Source organism: Rhinolophus sinicus, chromosome 9 (assembly GCF_057876585.1).
Source record: "Rhinolophus sinicus isolate RSI-liver-muscle chromosome 9, RSI-T2T, whole genome shotgun sequence".
Classification (NCBI taxonomy): domain Eukaryota; kingdom Metazoa; phylum Chordata; class Mammalia; order Chiroptera; family Rhinolophidae; genus Rhinolophus; species Rhinolophus sinicus.
This window is the reverse complement of record NC_142509.1, coordinates 20,284,379-20,308,170: the sequence shown is the minus strand read 5'-3', so window position 1 is coordinate 20,308,170 and position 23,792 is coordinate 20,284,379. Positions and strand designations below refer to the sequence as shown.

The following is a 23,792-nucleotide window of genomic DNA, read 5'->3' as shown; positions in this document are numbered from 1 at the left end:
GGGGGGGTCACTGAACCTTGGTGACATAGGAGTGCCAGGCTGAGGATATGGGGGAGGGGAGCAGGAGTGGCCAGAAGGTTTGTCACAGCCTGCACCCCTCCCTCACGGGGCTTTCCCTCACAGGTCATTGTGCAGCGCTGCCTCTCAGCCAAAAACATGTCTCACGTGAAGGCCGGCTGCATCATGTGTGGATACCTGAAGCTGCTGCCCATGTTTCTCATGGTGATGCCGGGAATGATCAGCCGCATCCTGTACACAGGTGATGCTTCTGCTGCACCCAGTGGCCTCTCTCTCCCCTTCTCCTGCCTCCGAGTTACTTCTAAAGCCCTGCTGCTCCCTGCTCCTTCCTTTCTGTGCCCTTGTACTTTTCTTGCTACAATGACCAAGCATTATTGTTCTCCCTCTGGAGTGTGGGCAACTTGAGGTCACAGAACATGTGGAGTTGCCTTCTCTGGTTTCTTACGTTGCCAACTGCTTTCTTTCCTTTTGTAGATTCTCTGAAGTCATGATATGCCTCCAGCTGTGGCTTCTTCCAGCTAATACTTGCTCACTTCTTGCTTAGTCTCACGCAAGGCCTTAATGTCAGAGGACCCCAGCCAGTGTCTAAATATCTGCTGCTCTGAGCCCTGTTTCCTGGACAGTTTCCTTGAAGGAGCCCCGAGTCTTGCACTTTGCTCTCTAGGGTGACAGATTCTTCCTTGGCCCTTTTGTGGCCTCTCCAGCATTGCCAGTTGCATGCAATTTTGGGGTCAGCCATCATAGGTCAAAACTTTCATGGAATATAGAATGATGGCAAAAAAGAGGGCACCACAGAGTGAAAGTTTGGTGAGCACTCTCTGCAATGACGAGAAGACAGTCTCAGGGCGCTTATTACCATCAGCTGCATGCTCCTAACAGTGCTCTCACACTCTTCTACAGGCTTGCCTATCATGAAATAAGTACATCTAACTGAATAGTTTGCATTACAATGGCTAGAACACACACAAAAATATTTGAGATGAATCAGTGCTATAAGGGCAGCACTAAATGAGATACCTGTAGTAGGTACCTAATAAATGTTTGTCGATCTGAATTTTATAGAATTCTATAGAAGTTTCTAGATGTTTCTCCAAGTCTCTAGATCATGTCCCATTCCCCTCCCAGACTACTTCCTTTCTATCTCTACTCCAGATTTTCCACATCTTGGAAGTAACACCCAACAGCTCTCCCACTGGGGAATTCCCTCCGTTGTCTGGGCCTTCAACCCGACTTGCAAAAGCTGCTTAAGCCTCAAATAAGCCTCAAAATGAGGAGCCACAAGTCACTGTGATCTTCAGGCAAACAAGACAATAGTTACTGCTGAGCTGCAGGGTTTCTGGCTAAAGTCTAATTACTGTGCTCAACTCCCTTCCCACTCTGAGCATTTCTGTGCTTCCCGTTCCTCTGCCTAGGAACTGTCTTTCCTCCCCAGTCAAAGCTTGGGAATGGCCAGGACCAGTGGGAGCAGGGCCCTGGCATCGAAGGGTTCAGCCAGGAGCTGTACTCTTTGTGGAACCATTTCAGGGCCTCGGGCAGGAATGTCTTGTTTGAAGTCTTGTCTTAAGAAAATGAATCTTGAAAACATTTCCCTGATGTCTGCTTGCTGATGTGGCTCTTTATCTCTCCTCAGATAAAATTGCCTGCGTCCTCCCCTCAGAATGTGAGAAATATTGCGGCACCAAGGTTGGCTGTACCAACATCGCCTACCCGACCCTGGTGGTGGAGCTCATGCCCAACGGTGAGAATCGTCCCCACTTTCTTGTCTTTCTTGTAGGGAAAGCAGGGTCTTTCTTGTAGGGAAAGCTTCAGGTGTCCTCAGTTTTTGACCATGTCTTCCCTCAGTGGGAAGGAGACGTAGGACTTGGTGGGGCATTCTGAGATCTGGCACTTGTCCATTAGTCAGGCCTGGCAAGGGAATGATCTGAAATGCATTAGGAAAAACACGACTTTTCCCTGCTCATCTGGAAGGTCTTTCGTAGCTCTCCAACAGACATTAACAGGGTGGCTTGAACTAAGTGGAGTTTTACCTGGAGAATGAATTAACTTCTAGACTGTTTCAAGGAAAAACATGGAGAGAAAGCAAGGAGTGGTTTTAACTCTAGAATGAGGATATTTGAGGCAGTCGATGGATGGAATCCACGGGGGCTTCTCACTGTAGAGAATATGTTATTCATGGAGATTGAGGACTTAGGGTTTAGCTAGGGTTTTGGGGTAGAGAGATTTTTGAGGTTACTGTTCAGATTTCATGTTGAAGAAAAATATAATTCTGCAAATCTCATTAGGTTAGGGGGTCTCAAGAGAGCAAAAATTCAAAGGTATTGATCAGGAAAACTTAGAATAAACTTACATAAAATTTTATTACTAAAGGGAAACATACAGATCATCTAGTCAAACCATTTCATTTTACAGTTAGGGAAACTGAGGTCTGCAGAAGGAAAGTGTCTTTTCCAAGTCACACAGCAACTCAATGTCTGGCTTACATAACTCTGCTCAAGGCCGGAAGTGAGGAATTTGGGATGGTCTTAAAAACACGTTTTAAACCACAGACTGGATGCATGACCTTGGACAAACCATTTGCATTCAAATTTTATAAACATGGGAGTAATAGTTAACTATTCTATTGAGTTGGGCTGCTTATTAATTGAGGTTGCAATTAGTAAGAGTCACATGGCTCTTTTCGAGTTCTGGCTTGGATTGCACTAGCCTCTGTGGGGTGTTTATGCTATTTCTTTAGATTGGCAGACAGACCCTGTGCGAGAGTGGCTTGTGCATGATAGAAAGAGACATGGCACGCAGGACAATGAAACGCTGTGTTATCTGTGCCATTGCCACTCTCTTATCAGCTGGAATCTGGCGTATGTAAACACCAAATTCCCCAGTGACCTCCTGATGCTGGATCAAATACATATTTTCCATTCCTCATTTTATTTGACCCCTCAGTAGCATTCAGCATTATTGATTATTCCTCTTTCTTGAGTTATTTTCTTCTCTTGGATTCCATACTAGGATTTGCTCCTGTTTGCCTTTTTTCCCGTACTCTTTTCAGCTGCTCCTTTTGTCTGTCTTGTAGATTCAGCCTCCTCCACTCAGCCAGTAAATGTGCCCCCACCAATCTGTCACCAAATTCTGTCCATTTTGCCTCCTAAATATCTCTTATATCCATCCATCTCTATTTTTTACCTTCATCATCCTACTCTGACATACCATTATTTCTTGCCTGGACTGCTGTAAAATTACATTCAACAAATATTTGTTGAGTAAATAAATGAATGAGAGTTTGATAAGAGTATAGTACGGAAGGGGAGAGCTGTATCCCAGCTCAACAATTAACTGGTGAAGCAAAGGGCAGAGGCAGGGCTCGAAGCCCTACCTACTAACTCCTTAAAAATGGACCTTTGTTTATCAACTGAAAAATGAGGGAGTTTGATTAGATGATCTTTATAACTCCTTCTACATCTCCAGTAGTCTGTGATCTATGTTATGTAAACTCAGGAGGGACCATGTAAAAAAACTTCCTGACAGATGACAAAATAATTGGAATGGGTAGCCTTTATCACTCATCTTGCAAGGCTGTAGATGAAACTATAGAATTATTCACAGATACGAAACCTAGAGGAATGGTAGAATCATGTTCCAAAAAGATCTCAAAAGGCAGACATGTTGACTCAAATCTAACAAGGTGAAGTTTAATAGAGATCTATGTCAAATTTTATGTACTTGGGTCCCTCAAACCCAATTGTACAGGAATATTGCAAGAAACGGAAGATGTTTAGCTTGGAGAAGAGAGAGTTCAAGAGGACACAAGTTTTCTTTGGATATGTGAAAGGTGGTAAAGTGGTAAAGGGGAAGACTTCATCTGTTGGGTAGCATTAGGACTGCATCCGAGGCTACAGAGATATCAGATTAGTCAGAACTGTCCAAGAGGTAGGAGTGGAATTAATGGGTCATATGGTAACTGTATGTTTAACTATTTGAGGAAATGCCAGACTATTTTCCACAGTGCATGTACCATTTTACATGACTGTCAGCAATGTATGCGGGTTCCTATTTCTCCACATCTCCACCCACATTTGCTGTTGTGTCTTTTTTTATTATTATAGCTACCCTAGTGGGTGCAAAGTAATATCTCATTGTAGTTTTGATTTGAATTTTCCTGATGTTGAGCATATTTTCATGTGATTATTAGGCCACTTGTTCTCTTCTTTGGAGAAATGTCTACTCAGACCCTTTGCCCATTTTTAATCAGGTTGTCTTTTTTTTATTGAGTTATAGGAGTTCTTTATATATTCTGTATACTAGACCCTTATTAGATATATATGATTTGCAAAAATTTTCTCCCATGCAATGGGTTACATTTTCATTTTCTTGAGAATATCATCTTTTGAAGTTTAGTTTAAATATTTCTGCTATATTATTAATCTTTTGAGTAAGAGACCTTATAAAAGTCCCCTCAGATGGAAACACACACACATACCCCATCACCACCATCACCACCATCACCATCACCATCATCAACAGCAGCAGCAGCATCATGATCCAACTACAAAGTATTTACCTCATATGTATTTTCTCCTTAGATCTTTGTTGACTGCTGTGAGTTTACAATATAATGTAAAGCCACAGTCCATTCCTTAAAATGTCCAGTCTTTTTGGAGAGATAAATTGAAGACCATGGCATGGTTTCAGAAGCCAAACAAATCTTGAGTCCTTACACTTTCCAAGCACAAAAGAGCTGAGGCGCTGTGTGTGCCACTCAGAACCTCCTTCTCTTCCAGGACTGCGAGGTCTGATGCTGTCAGTCATGTTGGCCTCTCTCATGAGCTCCTTGACCTCCATCTTCAACAGCGCCAGCACCCTCTTCACCATGGACATCTATACCAAGATCCGGAAGAGGGCAACCGAGAAAGAGCTCATGATTGCAGGAAGGTAAGTGCAGCTTCCCCCTGCCACGCACCATGGCAGCTTGAATGATCAGAGAGGTTCCCTCAAGCTAAGGAAGACTGGAGCTGCTTGGGTAGAGTGGGAATAACCTCTGTGGCTAGTTATATTTGCCCTTCAGTAGCATTAACTTTATTACTATTATTATTACTACTCGTTAGTGGCATTGACTTTGAATGGAGATCATCAAACAATGCCTCTCTGGAGTGAGAAGTGACATCAGTGATCATCAAATCTAACCCTCAGTTTATCAATAAGAAAAATGAGACTCATCCTGCCTAAAGACAGGCGGCTGGGACAATGGCAGAGCCAGGACTGGAACTCAGAGCCAACCGAGACCTTGTCCAAGGCCATGTATACCGTCCCATGCTGTCCCCTTCTGCACTTCACACTGCGGCTCTTCTCACTGGCCATCTCGGTGGCCCAGATACCTCTGATGCCTTGACCCTTGGCTGAAACATTTTGCAGGACCATTGTAAGGATCAAGCGATCTTTTGCTTGGGAACAGACTCTGTAGTCTGAAACACCAGGCTATGTGCACATGTAATTGTCCATGGCCTAATGGACACAATAGGATACGGAAAGCAGGAAGCATTGACACCTGGCCCAGGTGTGCTAATCATCGTGATTATCCATGGAGCAGATGGTCTAGACTGAAGACCAGCAGAAGCTCTGCTATGTCTCTCCCTGGGGCTATGGCAGGTCAACCTCCTCAGGGCAGGTGGAACAAATCCCTGGGATGTCAGTCCGAGGAGAGGTTCCCAGTGAGTGCAGGAAGGGTATGCTACCTCACAGGTCTCATGATCAAGATTAGGGCAACGGAAGGAAGGGAAAACTGACAGGTCACTCTTAGGTGACAAGACGTCTGACGTTCAGGAGAGGTCTGACCAGGTAAGAGTCTACTACCCTGCCTCACAGGAAGCAGCACCATTACCCTGACTAATTTTTCCTTAGAAAGGAGTTTACTGGGTTTTCCTGTTATTTATAAGGCTTAGGATGCAACACAGGAAGGGAACCATTTTGTGGCTCTGCTCAGGGCTGGACTCCTTGGCCCTGAGATTATGTTGAGCTGGCATTTTTGTGCATCCCACGACTGCTGCCCTGGGGCTTATCCCTTCCCTAGATAAGCTTACAGTTACGTAAAACAATCCCAAACTTTGCTGTGGGACTGTAAGAGCGATCAAGAGCTCAGAGAAGGGAGAGGTGAGCATGGCATGCAGTAGTTGGGGAAGGCTCCTGGGGGAAGGAGACCCCGAGCTGAGTCCAAAATGGTGGGTAGGATGTAGGTAAGTGGCGGGCAGTGGGAGGGATGTTCCAGAAGGAAAAATATGTGAGTGAAAACACTGCTTTGTGAAGGTTAGTTTCAGACTTTTTTTGCCTTAAATTGAGGTAAATGAGGCCAGGGAATCACAGCCTTCTTTCTAATTAAATCAAGAGCACATATGAGAGGCCTAGTAAGGGAACCCTCCAATCTTTTCAGGATTTGAAGTAAAACTCAAGAGGAGAAGAGATAGAAATACCTGGTAGTGTCCCTTTCTATCTAGATGGTTCCTTTATAAACTCTTCTAGGTCTACAATTTTAACTTTGTTATGACTTAAAAGAAGGAGGAGGGGCAGTAGGAGGAGAGGAAAATAATAGATAGTTTTTACTATTTATTGAGTGCCTACTATTTGCTAGCTGTTTTACTATAGCTAATCCTAATTGCAACCTTGCAAGATCAGTCATGTTATTCCCAGTTTACAGGTGGAGAAATTGAGACTCTGAGCAGTAAAGCACGGTGTCCTATATCACACAGAGAGAATAAAAGTTTGAACCCACGACTTCCTCGAGCCGACGTCCACACCCTTGTTCCTCCACTCTCCTGTCTCTCAAAGTGGGATTCTGTTCTGGTACTGACAGGGCTAGGTTACTGCTGAAAGTCAAGTGCATTTCACTTACTCATAGGCACCGATGACATTCCCGAGGAGGCAGAATATGGAAGAAACAAGCCTTAAGAATGAATTTGCTAATTATGTTTCCTTGCTGTGGTCATAGCATATACACATTTATGTGTATACATTTGCTAGTTGTGTGTGTGTGTGTGTGTGATGTATAGCTATATATATTTATCATTGCTGAGCCGTCTATTGACGCTCCGTTGTGGGGGCTTTGATTTCAGGTTGTTCATCCTGGTATTGATTGGCATCAGCATCGCCTGGGTGCCCGTTGTGCAGTCAGCACAAAGTGGGCAGCTCTTCGATTACATCCAGTCCATCACCAGTTACTTGGGACCACCCATCGCAGCTGTCTTCCTGCTTGCTATTTTCTGCAAGAGAGTCAATGAGCCGGTAGGTATCATTCATGTATGTTCAGAAAAGCCCATTCTGCATTACACTCTCAAGATCCATCCTGGCACAGAAATCCCCACCTGTATTTGCATATTCGCTGTGGGAGGGGTTGTATTTCCCAGAGGTCTCAGGCTGGAACGGATGTACTTCTTAGGGTTTGTCCAGGGAGCATGGGACTCTCATGGGTTCACGTTCTCTTGGACGCCTTTCCTCCTTGCTGCAGGCTCCAAACTAATTCCTAAGGAGTGACGTACATTTTCCATCCAGTCTTGGTGAGTTTTTCCCAACTGCATGATACTCCTTGGGAAGTGTGTAGCCTCTGGGCAAGCAGCTCCAGAGGACAGTCGAGCACAGGTCACCTCCTGTGGTTCTGCAGTGAGCTCCACTCTCCACACAGCATTTTCAGGGTCCCCTGAAGGGCCAACTCCTGGTGCTCAAGCAGTTTATATGCAAATCAATGTAAGGTAAATAACAATTGGATAAAATGTGGCAGAAAATACTAATAGAGAGGGGTTTCTAGAAAGGCTACATCCACATGGGTTGAAGCTGAGAGGGAAGGGAGGGCATTCAAGGCAGAGAGAACAGCACTGCCCAGAACTTGGTGGTGGAAGTAGGACAGGGATGAGGGTGAAGGACTTGTCAGAAATCTTACCTGGCTTGAGAGGGAGTTTGTGTGTGTGGATAATGAAAGGCACAGCTGGAGAGGCAGGTTAAGGTTAGATTAGGCCTGGCCCCTTTGAAAGCCAGGTTAAAGACTTTGGGTCATCAGTGGGGGTGCCATCACAGGTTTTGAAGCACCACAAAAAGGATTCCTTTGAATGTGCCTTCTGACTGGGGTTTTGCTCAGCTGTCTCTGTATCCAACCATCTACATGCCTCAGGAGGGTTGAGAAGGGGTGGGGATGTTGCCTGCGCATTTCATTGTCTGAAGCAATGTAAATGACCACATATATTTTGTTGGAGACAACGGCTTTCTCCCAATAGGACAGATACAAATACATACCAGGGAAATAGCTCCATGGAGCGACCCAGCTTTGAGCTGCACACATCACTATGTGTCTCTCTTCATTTAACATTTGCCATTAGGAAGATAGTCCAGATTCGCTGGTGACACAAAACACAGTGTATAAACACACTGAGAGATCAGAATTGAACCTGAAAGTGATATCTTCAGGTTAGAGAAATGGGCATACAATGGGATAAGTTTCAGTAGGGATGGGCAGAGACTGGTTCACTGAGAGATTTCTAAAATACAGGTTAGGAACAGGGGGCCAGAAGCCCAGCTGGGTATTGCAGTGAGCCACAAGCAGATTCAGCAATGGCCCAGGGCTTTCAAAAAACAAGGCTAAGAAATAGGATAGACTGTAGATGTTCTCAACCAGGGGTGATTTTGCTCTCCCCTGGGGACATTTGACGGTGTCTGGGAACATTTTTGATTGTTGATTTGGGGAATGCTACTGGTATCTAGTGGGTGGAGCCCAGGAATGCTACTAAACATTCTGTAATATGCAAGACAGCCCTTCTCCCCCAACAAAGAATTATCCAGCCCAAACGTCACAATACGGAGGGTGAGAAACACTGATCTAGAATCTTCAGAGAGTAGCATGTAGACTGCAAAGTGATTGTCAGGAATGGTCAAGCACTGCATTTCCTGGGGGTCGGGGGTGGGGGGATAGCTCTAAGTCTTGAGGAAAATCTTAAAGTTGCTCAGATTTTAAGAGCTTCTCCACAATGAAGACTAAAGGAAAGGAAGAGGCTCATTGCCAGAAAGAAGGACAGCCTTAGCAAGTTATAGTGATACTATTCACACAAACTCAAGTCAAGAAATAATCTTTTGACTGAATAAGTGCGTGGGGGATGAATGGGGAACACTCAGCTTTTCCTTTTTCTTTGTTCATTTATTCATCTAGCAGACACTTCCCGATGCCAGATATAGGGCCAGGCACTAGCAGCACAAAGGGAATTAATAGTGGATCCTTCCTTGGGCCAGCTCCCAGTTCAGATGGGGAGGCAGAGAAGTAAGTGCGTGATGACACAGAGGTGTGGTCGGCGCTGGCATGGAGGTGTGTCCACAGTGCTGTGGCCACAGCCAGGAGGATATGCCCACTCAGTGCTGTCTGGGGAGGAGAGAGGACTTTCAAGTTAGAACAAGAGTACCAAGAAGGGAAAAGAGCCTGTGCTCTACCAGGTAGAGCGAGTGACCTGTGCAAGACCTGGGACATGAGCATACATGACACATTGAAGAATAGCTGGTAATTTAGTGCACCAGGAATATCAAGTGTAGGGGTACTGATGGCTAACAAGGGAGCTATTCAGATCAGCCCTTGACAAAATCATGAAGGTTCTTTTTGGCCACCCTTTTATAAACTCACTCTACTTTGTCACTGGTCCTTTTAAAATGTGGCCTCTAGACTCAGACCCGGTCCTCTAGGTGAAGACTGACAAGAAAGAGAGAAAGAAAGAAAAAAAGGAGGAAGGAAGGAGCTTAAAAAACCCTGAGAAATTGTTCCCCAATGTTTCTAGTCTCTTAAAGTCTTCCATCGTTCTAATATGGAAACCCAAAATTTAGTATAAAAACACATAACCTAATTTTATGTTCTCAAATTAAAAACAGTGACTTTGGAGTTATGAAAGGGGCTGATGGAAAAGTTCCTTTCTCCTCTATCCCCAAAAGATCCCATTTCTTTTTCTATGTCTTCGAGGAATATAAATTACTTCACAAGTAATTACTTTATACCTGAATGTGCCTAAATCGGAAGGGAATAGTAGCTGCAGGCAGAGAGATTCAAATTATTGTTACAGTTAAAAGGAATTTTTGCCATTAAGTCTCTGGGTTGCTAGTCTAACAAGTTATTAGACACTTTACCCCATTATATTATGAATCCTTATCTTCTGACCCAGGTAAAGTCATACCATTGACACACGATAGACATGACGCCCATTGAAGGCCTGACATAACACTTCTAGCCATATATTGAACTCCAGGAGCTATCATTTCTCTCACCTTTATTCTTTTGCCTGTGTCCCTCAGGAGGGCACAGCTGTTTTTTGTGTTCGGCCTCATTAACCCTAAGTTTTCTTCCACAGGGAGCCTTTTGGGGACTGATCATAGGATTTCTGATCGGGGTGTCCCGTATGATTGCTGAGTTCGCTTTTGGAACCGGGAGCTGCATGGAGCCCAGCAACTGTCCCACGATTATCTGTGGTGTGCACTATCTGTACTTTGCCATCATCCTCTTTGTCATTTCTGTCATCATCATTGTGCTCATCTCCCTCTTCACCAAGCCCATTCCAGATGTGCATGTGAGTATCCATTTGGGACACCCATCCTGCCCTGGTCATGTTCATGCTGCAACACCCATCTTGGTTGTCTTTGGCCCGATTACACATCTCACACTCATGTGACTAAAATAGGCCATACTTGCCCTTGGTGCCACATAGGATACAGCATAGGAGGCTCCGAGTGCCAGCAGGGCAGTATCAAGCATGTGTCTTCCGCAGGAGTCCTCACAGCAGCCCACATTGAAGTCCAGGGGATATTTTCTGAGTCATGCTCCCCAAGTGACAGCTCACGTAAAAGGCAATGAGATCACATACCCTGGCTTAGATGCTCATGTCCGTAATAGGAACTTATATTTCTTGTAACAGTCTCATGGTCAGAATGTACAGGGATTTCAGGAAGGTGCATCCCTAGTTACAAAAATCACCACAGACAGGAAAATCGGAAGTATCATTTGCCCTTTATTTTTTCCCAGTTAAGCATCTAAACAGTTGCCCATAGAAGTCAAAAAATTGCAAACAATATCAAAGTCCTCAAGACTTCAAAAATGGCAACTATTCTTATTTAGCTCTGCAAGTATTCTTATTTAGCTCTAGATGTCGCCCTTGGTTTAGGGTATATTCATTCACAGCCTTCCCAGTGCAGATGAAGACCAACTATGGGCCATTTTTACCATAAGCAATATAGTCTGCTAATCCTGCAAACTGACATCCCGCCCTTTCCAGCTTTCCAAGGAACAGAGCTGGAGAGTTAACCCATGGTCATCATATTTGTCCAAAGAGAAAGAGAAAGGGTTTTGTTAACCCATTACACACACACCAATACAGGGACTTAAGAAAACCCTGAGACCTTCAACCTCATTGCTAAATTTTCAAAGCTGTGACCAACCTACGGTAAATGTCAAATAAAAACTGCTTTTATAGCAGCAGAACCAGCATCATGTTTATTGGCCAACTCTGTCACAAAATTTCTTTGTGTTGTATTAATTGCTTCCTGATGTCTGTCTTTGAATGGCAGCCCCAAACACATTTAGTTCCATGCATCCTCTTGGAGTAGAGAAAGCAAGGTAGTCACCAGAGAGGGCATGGCTGGGATGTACACACTGCATTGATTTTTAGACTTCAAATTTCTGGTGTCATGGCAACCGAGACGGTGCCTCCAGCTCTTCTCTATTCTAAGTGGCTCCTTCTTCTGCAGACTCTCCCCCATAATACAGTAAACACATATACAAAAATCTGATCTTACACTGCTGATCTAGACCAGTGGGTGTCAGAGCTCCAGTGCTAAAAGGAAAACATTCACTTATCATATGTAGCAAGAGTTCTTTCATTCAAAACATTTCTGTATTCTAGGCAGCCTCTTAGCCTCAGAATATGCATATATCATAGGGGCTAATGTTCACATGTGTATGGTTTACATCTAAGTTCCTAACATATTTAGATATAATGCGATGGATGGAAACTGTTCTCTATGTTCTTGTTGGTACTGAGAAACTACATTCCTTTTTCCTTCTTTGTTCTCCTAACTTCTCGGCCTCCGACACTGTTTGGATCCTTCTGCTAACCTGTGCTGCTTTCTCCACAGCTCTACCGCCTGTGTTGGAGCCTGCGCAACAGCAAAGAGGAACGTATTGACCTGGATGCAGGACAGGAGGACATCCAGGAAGCCCCAGAGGAGACCATTGAAATAGGTGATTTGTGACTCAGAGCCTATCCCTGAGCCCTAAAAATTTATTCCTACAACAGCTAGATCACTTTACTGAAGTGTTCACTAAATGCCTTCATCTAAGCTCAGACCTCTCTACTAAAGGGAGTGGGGAGCAGGGTGGGGAGGGGGTGAGATGAATAAATGAGTTTTGGGATGTTCCCTCTGAAGCCTGGTCAAGGGGAGGAGAGAGGTACAGAATCATCACAACCCCCTCACCACTTACAGTTTACAGTGCTCAGTGATTAAGTGTGGGTGAGAAATGTGCCACCTTGACTTGAGTTGGGGCATGGCCAGCAACAAGGAAAGAGTTCAAGGTCTTCTGACATAGCCTGTGAAAGCAGCTGGAACCAAAGCTATGGCCAAGTCTAGCAACCAAAACTAACAACATTAGGGGGATGGAATAGAGGCTGTGGGATCTTATGTCTCACTGGCTTACCACATCAGATTTAGAAAATTGAATTTCTCTGGAAGTTCAGTGAGATACTGCTTACCTGATCATGGAGAAATGCTTTCTTCAACTTCTGTGTTGCAGCATTTTTTTCTCCACGTGGAGGATGGTGGTGGAGATGTGTAGTGTACAGAGGTGTGGGAGCTCAAGGTCATATGTTATTTGCCTGGTACTGGGCTGAAGCTCTCATCATTCCATCTGAAGGGGAGCACAGACACAGCAGAACAAGTTCTGAATCTGGCCATCAGGAATATCATAGAATCCTAGATCTCGAAAGGGCCCTAAGATCATTTGGTCTTATCACCTCATTGTACAGACTTGTAAATTGAGATCCTAGAATGGAGAGGCTTTGTCTGTGGTCCCAGCTCTGATACAGTCTGCCTTTGATCTCTAAAGACCTTTCAGCTCTGAAACCTGTGACTCCCTAAGTGCTGGAAGGAGGCTGGAGCCACGGGCAGCTGACCATAGTGCTGAAAAGGCAGCCCCTTTCTGTTTTCCTGGAACTGTTCAGATCAATTCTTACCACATGGCTGAATATATTGTGAGGCCTTGGAATTTTCAGATGTAGCCCGTGAACTCCTGAGTCATGCATGTCTCATTGCTTTCCAGTAATGTAGCAAAGAGATATGTTTATGTGTTTATGTGTCACAGCTCTCCGGCCCATGGTTAACGTGTGTCTCTCATAAACTATTATTGCCTGTTTGATTCTGACTGTTCTAAATCAAAATGTGGTTGCATTGGGCCGGATAGAGATAAAATGTAGGCTAGCTGATCAGAAGCATGTAAAATATGTCTCTTAACATCATCTTGTCATTAATTAAGTTCACTCAGATATTTTGTACCATTTCCATTCCTGTAATGAAGAAGATTGGGAAATGTCTGCAGAATGGCAGATGTTCCCCTGGAGACCTTTTCTAGTGCCTCCTGCTTCTGTGTTCAACAATCCTTTTATGCCTTTCCCCTGATACAGAAGTTCCTGAGAAGAAAAGAGGATGCTTCAAGAAGGCCTATGACCTGTTTTGTGGCTTGGATCAGCAGAAGGGCCCCAAAATGACAAAGGAAGAAGAGGCCGCCATGAAGCTGAAATTGACAGACACCTCTGAGAAGCCTTTATGGCGGACAGTAGTGAACATCAATGGCATCATCCTGCTGGCGGTGGCTGTCTTCTGCCACGCTTATTTTGCCTGAGTCCTGCCTTTGGCTGGAGACTGCGCTCCTAAAGGCCAGACCCTTTACTCTGCCTCCCTTTAGTCTCATTCTGTCATGTAGGAGAACCAGGTGTAAATGTCGTCCAGCGGATAAATGTGTACATGTGTAATTACAGGATAGCTGGAGGAAAATCATTAATTTGTTGTTAACTTATGTATTTGAGGCCAGTGTGACACCGTTAGCTGTACATATTAGAGCTTCAGAAGAATAGTCGACTCACTCATGAGAAGGCAGACTAAGAAACAGGAGCCCCATGATGTCTGATGCCAGTTGGCAGAGTCAACGTGTTAACATTGCGACTCTTGACTATTATTTTGAGTTGTGGCCTTTTTGATTCTGGTCACTTTCCCTATCTGATCTTCCTCATCTCTCTCGATTTTTCTTTTTTAAGAAAAAAAATGTCACCGCTCATCATATCCCTGTCAAGTTCTTCCTGGCACAAGAAAGATCATTCTGATAAACCAATGAACACAAGGAAGCTGAGAATGGGAGTTTGTTGGGGTCCCCGCCCTGGATGTTAGTTCTTTGAAGGAGATCCCCAGGGACACTCATACATACTTACCCCAAAGCTAGGGACCCAGGCACCAGCCTCAGGCCAGTGGAGAAAACAGATAATCTGGAGTCCAGGGGATTTTCTGGTCTTCATAAAAGTGTCCTTTGGGGGTTCCTCGTGTTTGGGATTTCACTCATTTTGACAGTTGCCGTGCCCAGAATGTCTTAGCCACTCAGCTATGTTTGTGGCCTGAATGAATGACGTAGCACTTATTTATAAACACTTGCTTTATTTTTGTGTAAACTTGGCCCGTGGCCAAGCTTTTCTTGTGGTGACACAAAGTACACCCTCTGGTGACTATTATGAATTGCAATGGATTTTCCAGAGGCCACTCTTCCTCATGGTATGGATGTTGGCACACAGGCTTAGAAGCCGACCGTTTATCACATCAAAGAGCAAACGTGCCTCTTGGGAGGCATCTCTCATCTCGAAACAGCTGCCCTCTCCTGAAACACTGAGACAATTAGCCTGAGAGCCTCCTTTCCAGGAGTTCATGTGACCACAGCCCTTCCTCTTCTCAGGGTCTAGATTGGTGATCATCCATTGACCAAGGTCAAGGTAGGTGGTTTCTGTTCCTGGTGGTAGCACTCAACACTTTTAGCTGAGAAAAGTGTATTTCTTGTTAAACCTGTTTGTTTCCTAGGGATAAAGTTTTAAAATTTAACTTAAATTTAATTAATTAAATTTAACTCTTTTAATTCCGCCTGTGAAATCCCAATTATATTGTAATATAATCTCACTGAAGTGAAGAAAAAGTCACAATGTTAATATTGACTGATTTCAGTTCTAGCTTAGAAAAGAGCTGGGACCTGGGGTTCTGTGGAGCTGAGAGTAGTTCCTGGCTGGAAAAATGGCTTAACAGGTGAAGGAATGGCTTATTCTTGTGGAAGGAAGGAAACCCAGAGAACACTATTTGATGTGCCCTCATATTCCCCTTCAGCTAGGCAGAGAAGAGGGAAGAGTGGAGAATTTCACTTGGTTAGCGTTACTCAGCCTCCTCAGTTTTATATGGAGTTTGTGATATTTTTGAGCTTTGAGAAGATAAAGGGAGAGGATTGGAAGTTGGTGGAAGGAGTGGGCACAAAGTATCTAAATTGTTTTGCATTCTGTTTCTGGCTTTGCCAATGATTCACTTTGTATATTGTGGTAAATAATTTTGTCTCAACTGTGTATTTTTCTCTTTGAAAAATGGGGACCTTGGTGCTTATAGCATCTACTTACCTCCTCTGGGTGTGACAGAGTCACTTTGTGAAGAGGAGGGGAGATATATACATGATGGATGCCATACAGATGTTATATTAAGCTTCATTTAGTCCCATACATTGAAATGTATTACTTTGATAAAAATAAACACATTGAAAAACTGTAACATCCAGATTTCCTGTTTTTAGAGATTTTAGACAAATACTGACCATGCCTGTGGTGAGCTTTAGTGGGCACAATATATGGACTAGGAAGCAAGAAACAAGAGAGTTGAGAATAGAATACAGCCACTTGAACAAAATATAGTAAAGTTTGGAAATGATTTAAAAATCTCTAGTAAACATGAGGTGAGTAGCCCTACCTTCAATGCATAATGTCCTGTCAGAACAGACTGAGCCACTTGGGTAACCAGAGCCCAGTAAGTGATAAACTGTACTAGAATAATTGCAGGGGTGCAGGGAAAGGCAATTCTTTTCCTCAAATGGAAGTTGGGTCCTTTGGGACAGAGTGATTGCTTATTAATGCTCAGTTTATAGACCTGAAAAAATCATGCCCTATCTCTCTCTCTCTCTCTCTCTCACACACACACACACACACACACACGCACATAAGAAAAATAAAGCTTCTTTAAATATGGATGACACTCAAAATGGAAAGCCTCACCCTGCAGAATGAGGTTGGTTCAGGGGCGTTTGATTTACCTGGGAGCATTCATTACTTCTGTGTAGCTAAGCCAGGCATTAGTGTTTACTTAGAGAAATTTCTACCTTTGGAATGCACTGTGACCACTCTTTGCTAGTGCTGAAGTCACCATCTCCTAAAAGATGCACTGCAGCTTGTCCTGTGTCACAAAAGCAAATCTTGGGAGAAAAACACATATGGGTTCAGTTGGAGGAGAGAGGTTTCTTAACATTGACCTCCAACCCCACCCCAAGAAAACGCCTTCTAACCTTCTCATTGGATTTAGGCAAAGGGAACTGTTTGAACGAGGTTCTGTTGCCTTGGTAGGTTGGTGGGGATGGGATTAGGGGGGTGTGGATGAGGTTAATGGAGCAGCGTTGTTTGGTTCCGGAGGACTCAGAACCAATGTTGTTCAGTCCAAAAGCTCCGCATTGCACCCCTGGCTCAGTCAGCTTTTGTAGTCCTAAGAGCAACTCAAAGAACATGTGATTGGACACAATTCATCCCATGCCTGGAGAACTGGTGGCAAATGTCCACCTGCTAATGGGACCTTCTTTATACATGAGTGATGGCAGCATATACACATGCATTTCAGAATCAAACAGTGGCTTAGAACAGTGGTTGGTTTGCACATTACAGCTGTATCAGAAACCCTGGAGGACTCGCTAAAACAGAGGTTGTGGGGATCCACCCTCAGAGTTTCTCAATCAGTAGGTCTGGAATAGGGCCTGAAAATTTGCATTTCTAACAAGTTTACAGACCATGTTGATGCTGCTGATTTGGGGAGCACACTCTGAAAACAACTACTTAGAATTAACTCACAGAGGCTTCATTTCATCACCAAGGCAGGCAGAACCAAGAGAACCTCTTTCCCAGGCCCTATTTTGAGACTTTTAGTGATGTCCCAGGACCAAAATTCTTTTCTGAAACCAAAGGTATGTAGGTATGGCCAAGGCACATTACAATGTCAAAGCACAGAAAAATCCCACCCTACTTACCTTTAGGACCCATCTGCTTAAGTCTGACTTCACCCCACTGAGATGTCCAATGCCTGACACTTTACCAGCTTGACTTCTATTTTAATTTGGTACTTATCATGTATCATAGTATACACTGGTCCTAAAAGTCAGTCTCATAGGTGGAATGCTTTGCAGATAGGGGTGAGGTGAGAGCAGAAAGCCCTAATATTTATTGGGCATCTTCTCTTGGCCAAAGCTTTTAAGCGATATGAAATGACCTCACCTAATCTTTACTCCAGTTCCATGAAGTCTGCATTACATTTAGAAGAAATCAAGGTTCAGAGATTCAGGGATGTACCCAAGATAAAGACCTTGGTGTTCATGGTCTAGGGGTTGACAGTCCCTTCCCCCGGCCACATAATTTCTCAGAGCAGCCTTCCAACAGTGATACAATGTTTCTCCTTCAATTCCGAAGACCCTGGAATGGGGTGGGGTGTGGACAAGTGAGGAGACCGATATCTATTGAGCACCTATTTATTAATATGGAGAAGTGTTAGAAGTTTGTACATTTGAATGTGTGAGTTAAGCATTCCTGTCTCTGTTTTCAGATGAGCAGTGAAGGTTCAGGGAAGTTGGTTGCTTTGCTCAAGGTGGGCCTGTCTCTAGAACCTGTACTCTTACTTTTGGTTTGGGTGGATATCTTCTCATGACCAAATAGTGATAGGAATACCTTTTCGGTCAAAGCAGCTTCTACTCTTCCATGAGGGCTCTTTCAAGACCCCCAGGATGTGGATAATGATGCTTTCTGGTTCTACTTCACCCCCAGGATGAGAGAAGGTGGTCCTTGTTTCCACAAGATGCAAAATTAGCTCTGTGTTATGGGCTTAATTGTGTCCTCCCCAATTCACTAATTGAAGTCTAACCCCCAATATCTCAGGATGTGGTTATATTTGGACATAGGGTCTTTAAAGAGGTAATTAAGTTAAAATAAGATTACTAGGGTGTTCTGTAATCCAATATGATGGGCGTCCTTATAAGAAAAGATTAGGACACAGACACACACAGAGGAAAGACTATGTGAAGGCACAGGGAGAAGACGGCCATCTGTAAGCCACGGAGCAAAACCTTAGAAGAAACCAACCTAACTGACACCTTGATCTTGGACTTCTAGCTTCCAGCACTGCAAGAAAATACATTTCTTCTGTTTAAGCCACCCAGTCTGTGGTGCTTTGTTACGGCAGCCTTAGCAAACTATTAATAATACAATCTGTAAGGGAGTTAGATCCTGTTCCTTGTTTTCTTAGATTCTCTATTTGTCTATTTGATATCCATTAACCACAGTGACAATTATATTAATATTTTTCTTATTTTCTGTATTCTTGATGCTCTGACAGCTGGGAGTCCTTGCAGACTGGGGGGGAAACTCCCCCTCCAATGGCTGGCTCTTTTTTATTGTTAGGAAAGGGCTTGTCTGGGAGCACATCTGTCATATACAAACCAACCAATCCAAAGCTATAGCCCCAACCACATCTTTATCTAACTCTCACACACCAAGCCAATATTTCCCCTGCCCTAAATCATCCCCAGGCCAGGTACCAGACAATTATAGATCACCTCAGTACTCCCAAGCCCACCAGAATTATTCAAATCGACCAATCCCAAGCTGTTTACCCTGCCATGCCTTTCATTTCCTGAAGAAACCCCCATAAAGTCTGTGGCCTAAGCCTCCCCCTTGTTCCTTTCTGCCTCCTTACCAACACTGGCTCTTTCCCCTGTGGCCCTGCATGGCATGTGTTAACCCCCTCTCTGGGACCTGTGAATATAATAAACTTCCTTTTAAACATGGTTCTTTTCTCTTGTGGCCGTACCAACTTTGTTACAGCACCCTCAACACCTACATTCTTACAATATGTTCCTTCCACTTCTCATAGCCATCTCAAAAGTCTACAGGATGCCATCAGACAGGGTCTCAATCAGGTATCACACCACTGTTTTCTTAAAAGACCATCTGTCTCCTTCTCAACCTTTCTTCTGGCCCCTTCACCTTCTCTTGTCTTCTTTCTTTTTCTCCATTCTTCTCTCCTCAGTGGCCTGGTCCAGCCGTCTTACCACCTCCATTTTTCTACTCAGTGAACCTATCATCGCCAGTCTCTACCATCACTTTTCATCTCTTTCTGACCCCTCTTGAAGCCCATTAACTGGAGCCGCCAGGAACACACCTGTGGTCCCACAAATCTAGGTTGATTCAACTTGCTACAGCAAGGGAGAAAGTTAAGCAGAAATGTAGCTTCTCATCAAACAGGGAAAGAGTTAGGGTCATTAGGGATTTTTGAGGAATGGTGGAGTTTAGGGAAAATTTGCTTGAGGACATGTTTTGTTAGGCTTAAAATAAAGCAGAGTGTATGTAAAGGGGTTAACATCCAGTCTGGTATAAGAAGCAGACCTATGGTTCTTGTTATCATGGAAATTCCAAGTTAAGATAAATATGAAATGTTATGTCTGGAAACCCCTTATTTGAAGCTCTGCGCCTGGATTGGAAATTGAGGCTGCTTCTCTGTTATAGAACCACATGACTCAGAGCCTTCAGATATGAGTGAGACATTTCATTCTCACTGGCATGGTTTCAAATAGCCAAGTTTCTTAGTCTATGATTTTAGAGAACAAGTTTTCAGCTCCATGTCCAGCTGTTTTTACAGGGTCATACTCCTTGCCTCTCATTCTTACACCCCAACTTTGACCACCCCAGGGCCAGCGTCCTGACTCCAGAGTTCTAGTTCTTAAATACTTCACTATACTGTCTACTCAAAAATATTGAAAAAGGAAATTTAACTTGCTGAAATAAAATACTTGAATGATGGGATACATAGCAGAACGGACAGAATTTAACTTAGTGGGTGGAAATATGGAGGCCAGGAATTATCCTAAAATGTACTAAGAAGAGGTAAAGTGCTGGCAACTGAAATAAAACTCAAAATACATAATCCAGGAAGTCCAACATCCATCTTATTGGAGCTCCAGACCAACAGTAAGCTGACATGAAGAGAGGAATGATACAAAGAATAGCAAGCAATTGATAACCAGAATATTCAAGGGATTCCTGTGAAGCAACAAGAAAAAGACAGGAGGAACTCATTAGGAAAAAATGGACAAAGGATAGAAAATGTCTTCAAAGGAAAGAAAATCAGGAACAGATCATAACATAGTGACATCAGAAAAATTGTGGAGTGGGCCTCTCCAAGCTCTCACCCCTGACAGAAACATTGAAAAATGAGTAGAAAACTGTCAAAACCAGTTTTGTGAGAACCCTAGAAATCAGTCAAAAGTTTACAGCAACCAACCAAAGTGCTAAATCAAGAAGAAGTCACTACAAAATGGTGCCAATCCATGACTGTCAGCCTCTCCCTTGTGTGGCGGCCATGTTAAAGCAGCAGCAGTCATAGGGGTAACCTGTGTTCCCCGTGTGGAACTATTTCCCTGGTTCTACAAGGCTTGGAGCAGATCATATTTACAAATTATTGTATATGCTTGTTCTAACCTGTCTGGGGGGTACATGAAGGATTAACATAAGATGCTCCTCCATGTTTCACCTAACTTTGAACTCAGATGGGAAAATCTTCTTGAAAACAATGCAAACCAAACTAACAAGCCTCAGACACCCAAGGCAAAAGATTACAGTCAAAACATACAATAGACCGCTTCAGGCAAAATCAGGGGAAAGTATCTTCGGGAAATTGGGATACCCCAAAGCAATCATATATGCTTCGGAATTTAGAAAGTCATGTGCATGACCAGGCAAGACACATGCTCAGAAAAGACCTGAGAAGACCCTAAGCTTTCATGTGACCCCTAGGCTAAGTTCAACCCTGGGTAAGAGTTGAAGGAGGGTCCCAGAACAGAGTCAATTTTCAAAGACTGGGAAAGCTCCTGGCATTCAAGGAAATCACAATCAAAACAGTATCTGAGGAACAGAGGAATGAAAGCGAAGGAACACAGGGTTCTATGATTACATCGACAAGGAATATGGTCTTTATAATAGTATTTTGGGATGGTCACTAAACAAATGGACTATGACAGCATTCAATGACCAATAAAAGAGCAAACTCCAGGGAAGGGGGAGAATATGATTGTCAGAGTTACAACAGTATAATAGTCAAATGCCTAATTTTCGTAAAAAAAAAAAAATCCCAAGACATACAAATAAAGAGGAAAGTATGACCCATTCAAAGGGAAAGAAAATGGACAAAAACTGTCCCTGAGGAGGTCTGTCAATTGGAATTATAGATGAAAACTTTAAAATAACTGCCTTAAATACACTCAAAGAGGTAAGGAAAACATGGACAAATAAAAAACCCAAAGGAAATTATGAAAACAATGTATGAACAAAATGAGAACATCAATTAAGGGATGGAAATTTGTGGGGACAGAGTGTAGTTTCCAGGCTCTCGGCCTCACGTGGAAAGGTGTGGGCTCATGTAGTAAATGACCATCAACTGTGATTGGATGGTCGTTGGCTGTGACTGGTTGGCTGTCGGCTGTAACCAGTTGGCCAACTGGCTGCTGAGGTAACTGCCGTGACGGCGTTGGTGGGTTGGCTGTTTGACATGCAAAAAAGTGGACAGCGGATTGTGTGGATCCTACTTCTTGTGTCTCGCCCGGTGACCAGCGAGAATATAGTGGTGTGACTCCCCTATCTATGACTCTGTGGGTGTTCCTTTTTGGCCTCACCATATCCTATGTTCTTATGTGGGGAGCGGGAGCTGAGACCTCGCATGACACCCTGCATGACAAAATTATTAAAAGGAATCAAACAGATATTCTGGAGCCGAAAAGCACAATAGTCAAAATGGAAAATTCACTAAAGAGGCCCGACAGCAAATTTAAGTGGGCAGAAGATAGAATCAGTGAACTTGCATATAGGACAATTATTAATAAAATGTCAACTTTGAGGAAAAGAAAGAAAAAAAATGAAGAAAAGTGAACGGAAGAGGAAAAAATGACATCATTGAGATGGTGGAGTAGGAGACCCCAGCTTCCAATCCCCTCACAAAGATCAACAGATGCTTTGTTTGCATCTCATCCAGAGATCTTGACAGCTGAGACATGACAGCTAGGAATCAAAAAGAAAATCAGGGGGCCTGGATGGCTCAGTTGGTTAGAGTGTGAGCTCTTAACAACAGGTTTGCCAGTTCGATTCCCACATGGGCCAGTGAGCTGCGCCCTCCACAACTAGATTGAAGGACAACAACTTGACTTGGAGCTCATGGGCCCTGGAAAAATACACTGTTTCCCAATATTCAACAATTAAAAAATGAAGAAGAAAAGCAGAGGTTACCAGTTGCAGCCACACTATGGCAACCACTGTGGTTTCCAGCGACCTGCTCTGCGGAGGATCCCAGCAGCTTTCAATACTGAAGAAACGAATGACCAGCTCAGCTGCCTAAGGCCCCCTGCAGATTTTACCAGTTTTTGCCCCACAGGTATTCATATTAACTGATGACAGCCACCTTAATCCCTCCTGACTCCCTAACACCCAGCCCCCACCTACCACTGTTGGAGCCCAGGACCTGCAGTGACAGTAAGGCCAGTATTCTGTTACTGTATAGAAGTGCAAGACACCAGCCTAGATCCTGGCAGCTGACCTCCACTACCATGTGTGCACTTGGGGTTAGCTCCTCTAGCTATGCACTTGCATGCTGCTGGCCTAATGCCCATCACCTGCCTCCACTGCCATGTGCACACCTGTGGCAAGATCCTGCAGCCACAGAAATGCATGCTGATAGCTAGGGCCCGCACAGCTGATTGTGGGCCTGGATCCAGCTCTGTCTCCTGTTGCTGAAATGCACCACTGGGCTTACCTGCAGGTCGCCCCTCCAGCTGTGCACCAGCATGCCCCTAGCCTGACTCCTGGCACTGGCTTCCACTTCCTTGCTACTGTGGCAAGACCCAGCAGCCATGATAGAGTACACCAGCAGCAAGGGCCCTTGCAGCTGCCAGTGTGCCTGTAGTTTTTATTTTTAATGTAAATGGATTAAATTTTATGATCAAAAGGCATAGAGTGGCTGAATGCATAAAAAACGAGACCCAACTGTATGCTGCCTATATGAGATTCACTCCGGCTTCAAGGAAAGATATAGGCTCAAAGTGAAGGGATGGAAAAAGATATTCCATGCAAATGGGAACACAAAGAAAGCAGAGGTAGCTATACTTATATCAGATAAATAGACTTTGTGTCAAAAATTGTAACAAGAGACAAAGAAGTTCATTATATAATGATAAAGTGGTCAATTCATCAAGAGGATATAATGATTGTAAATATATATGTATCCAACATCGGAGGACCTAAATATGTATATTAAGCAAATACAAACAGATCTGAAGGAAGTAATAGACAAAAACACAATAATAGTAAAGGACTTTAATATCCCACTTTCGGTAATGGATAGATCATCTAGATCAGAAATCAATCAGG

The 23,792-nt window shown here is 43.7% G+C and overlaps 1 protein-coding gene across 1 annotated transcript in view; it reads left to right on the top strand.

Annotated features, from left to right (window-relative positions):
• The window catches only part of LOC109459646 (sodium/glucose cotransporter 1), a 56,462-nt gene extending 40,613 nt beyond the window's left edge, over positions 1-15,849 (top strand). The window contains exons 9-15 of the mRNA XM_019754304.3: positions 124-259; positions 1,649-1,756; positions 4,794-4,944; positions 7,116-7,284; positions 10,371-10,586; positions 12,148-12,253; positions 13,689-15,849. Coding sequence (XP_019609863.1) covers positions 124-259; positions 1,649-1,756; positions 4,794-4,944; positions 7,116-7,284; positions 10,371-10,586; positions 12,148-12,253; positions 13,689-13,906 — 1,104 coding nt within the window. The 3' untranslated portion in view covers positions 13,907-15,849. The remainder of the gene's footprint in view (positions 1-123; positions 260-1,648; positions 1,757-4,793; positions 4,945-7,115; positions 7,285-10,370; positions 10,587-12,147; positions 12,254-13,688) is intronic.
• Positions 15,850-23,792: the final 7,943 nt, after the last annotated feature.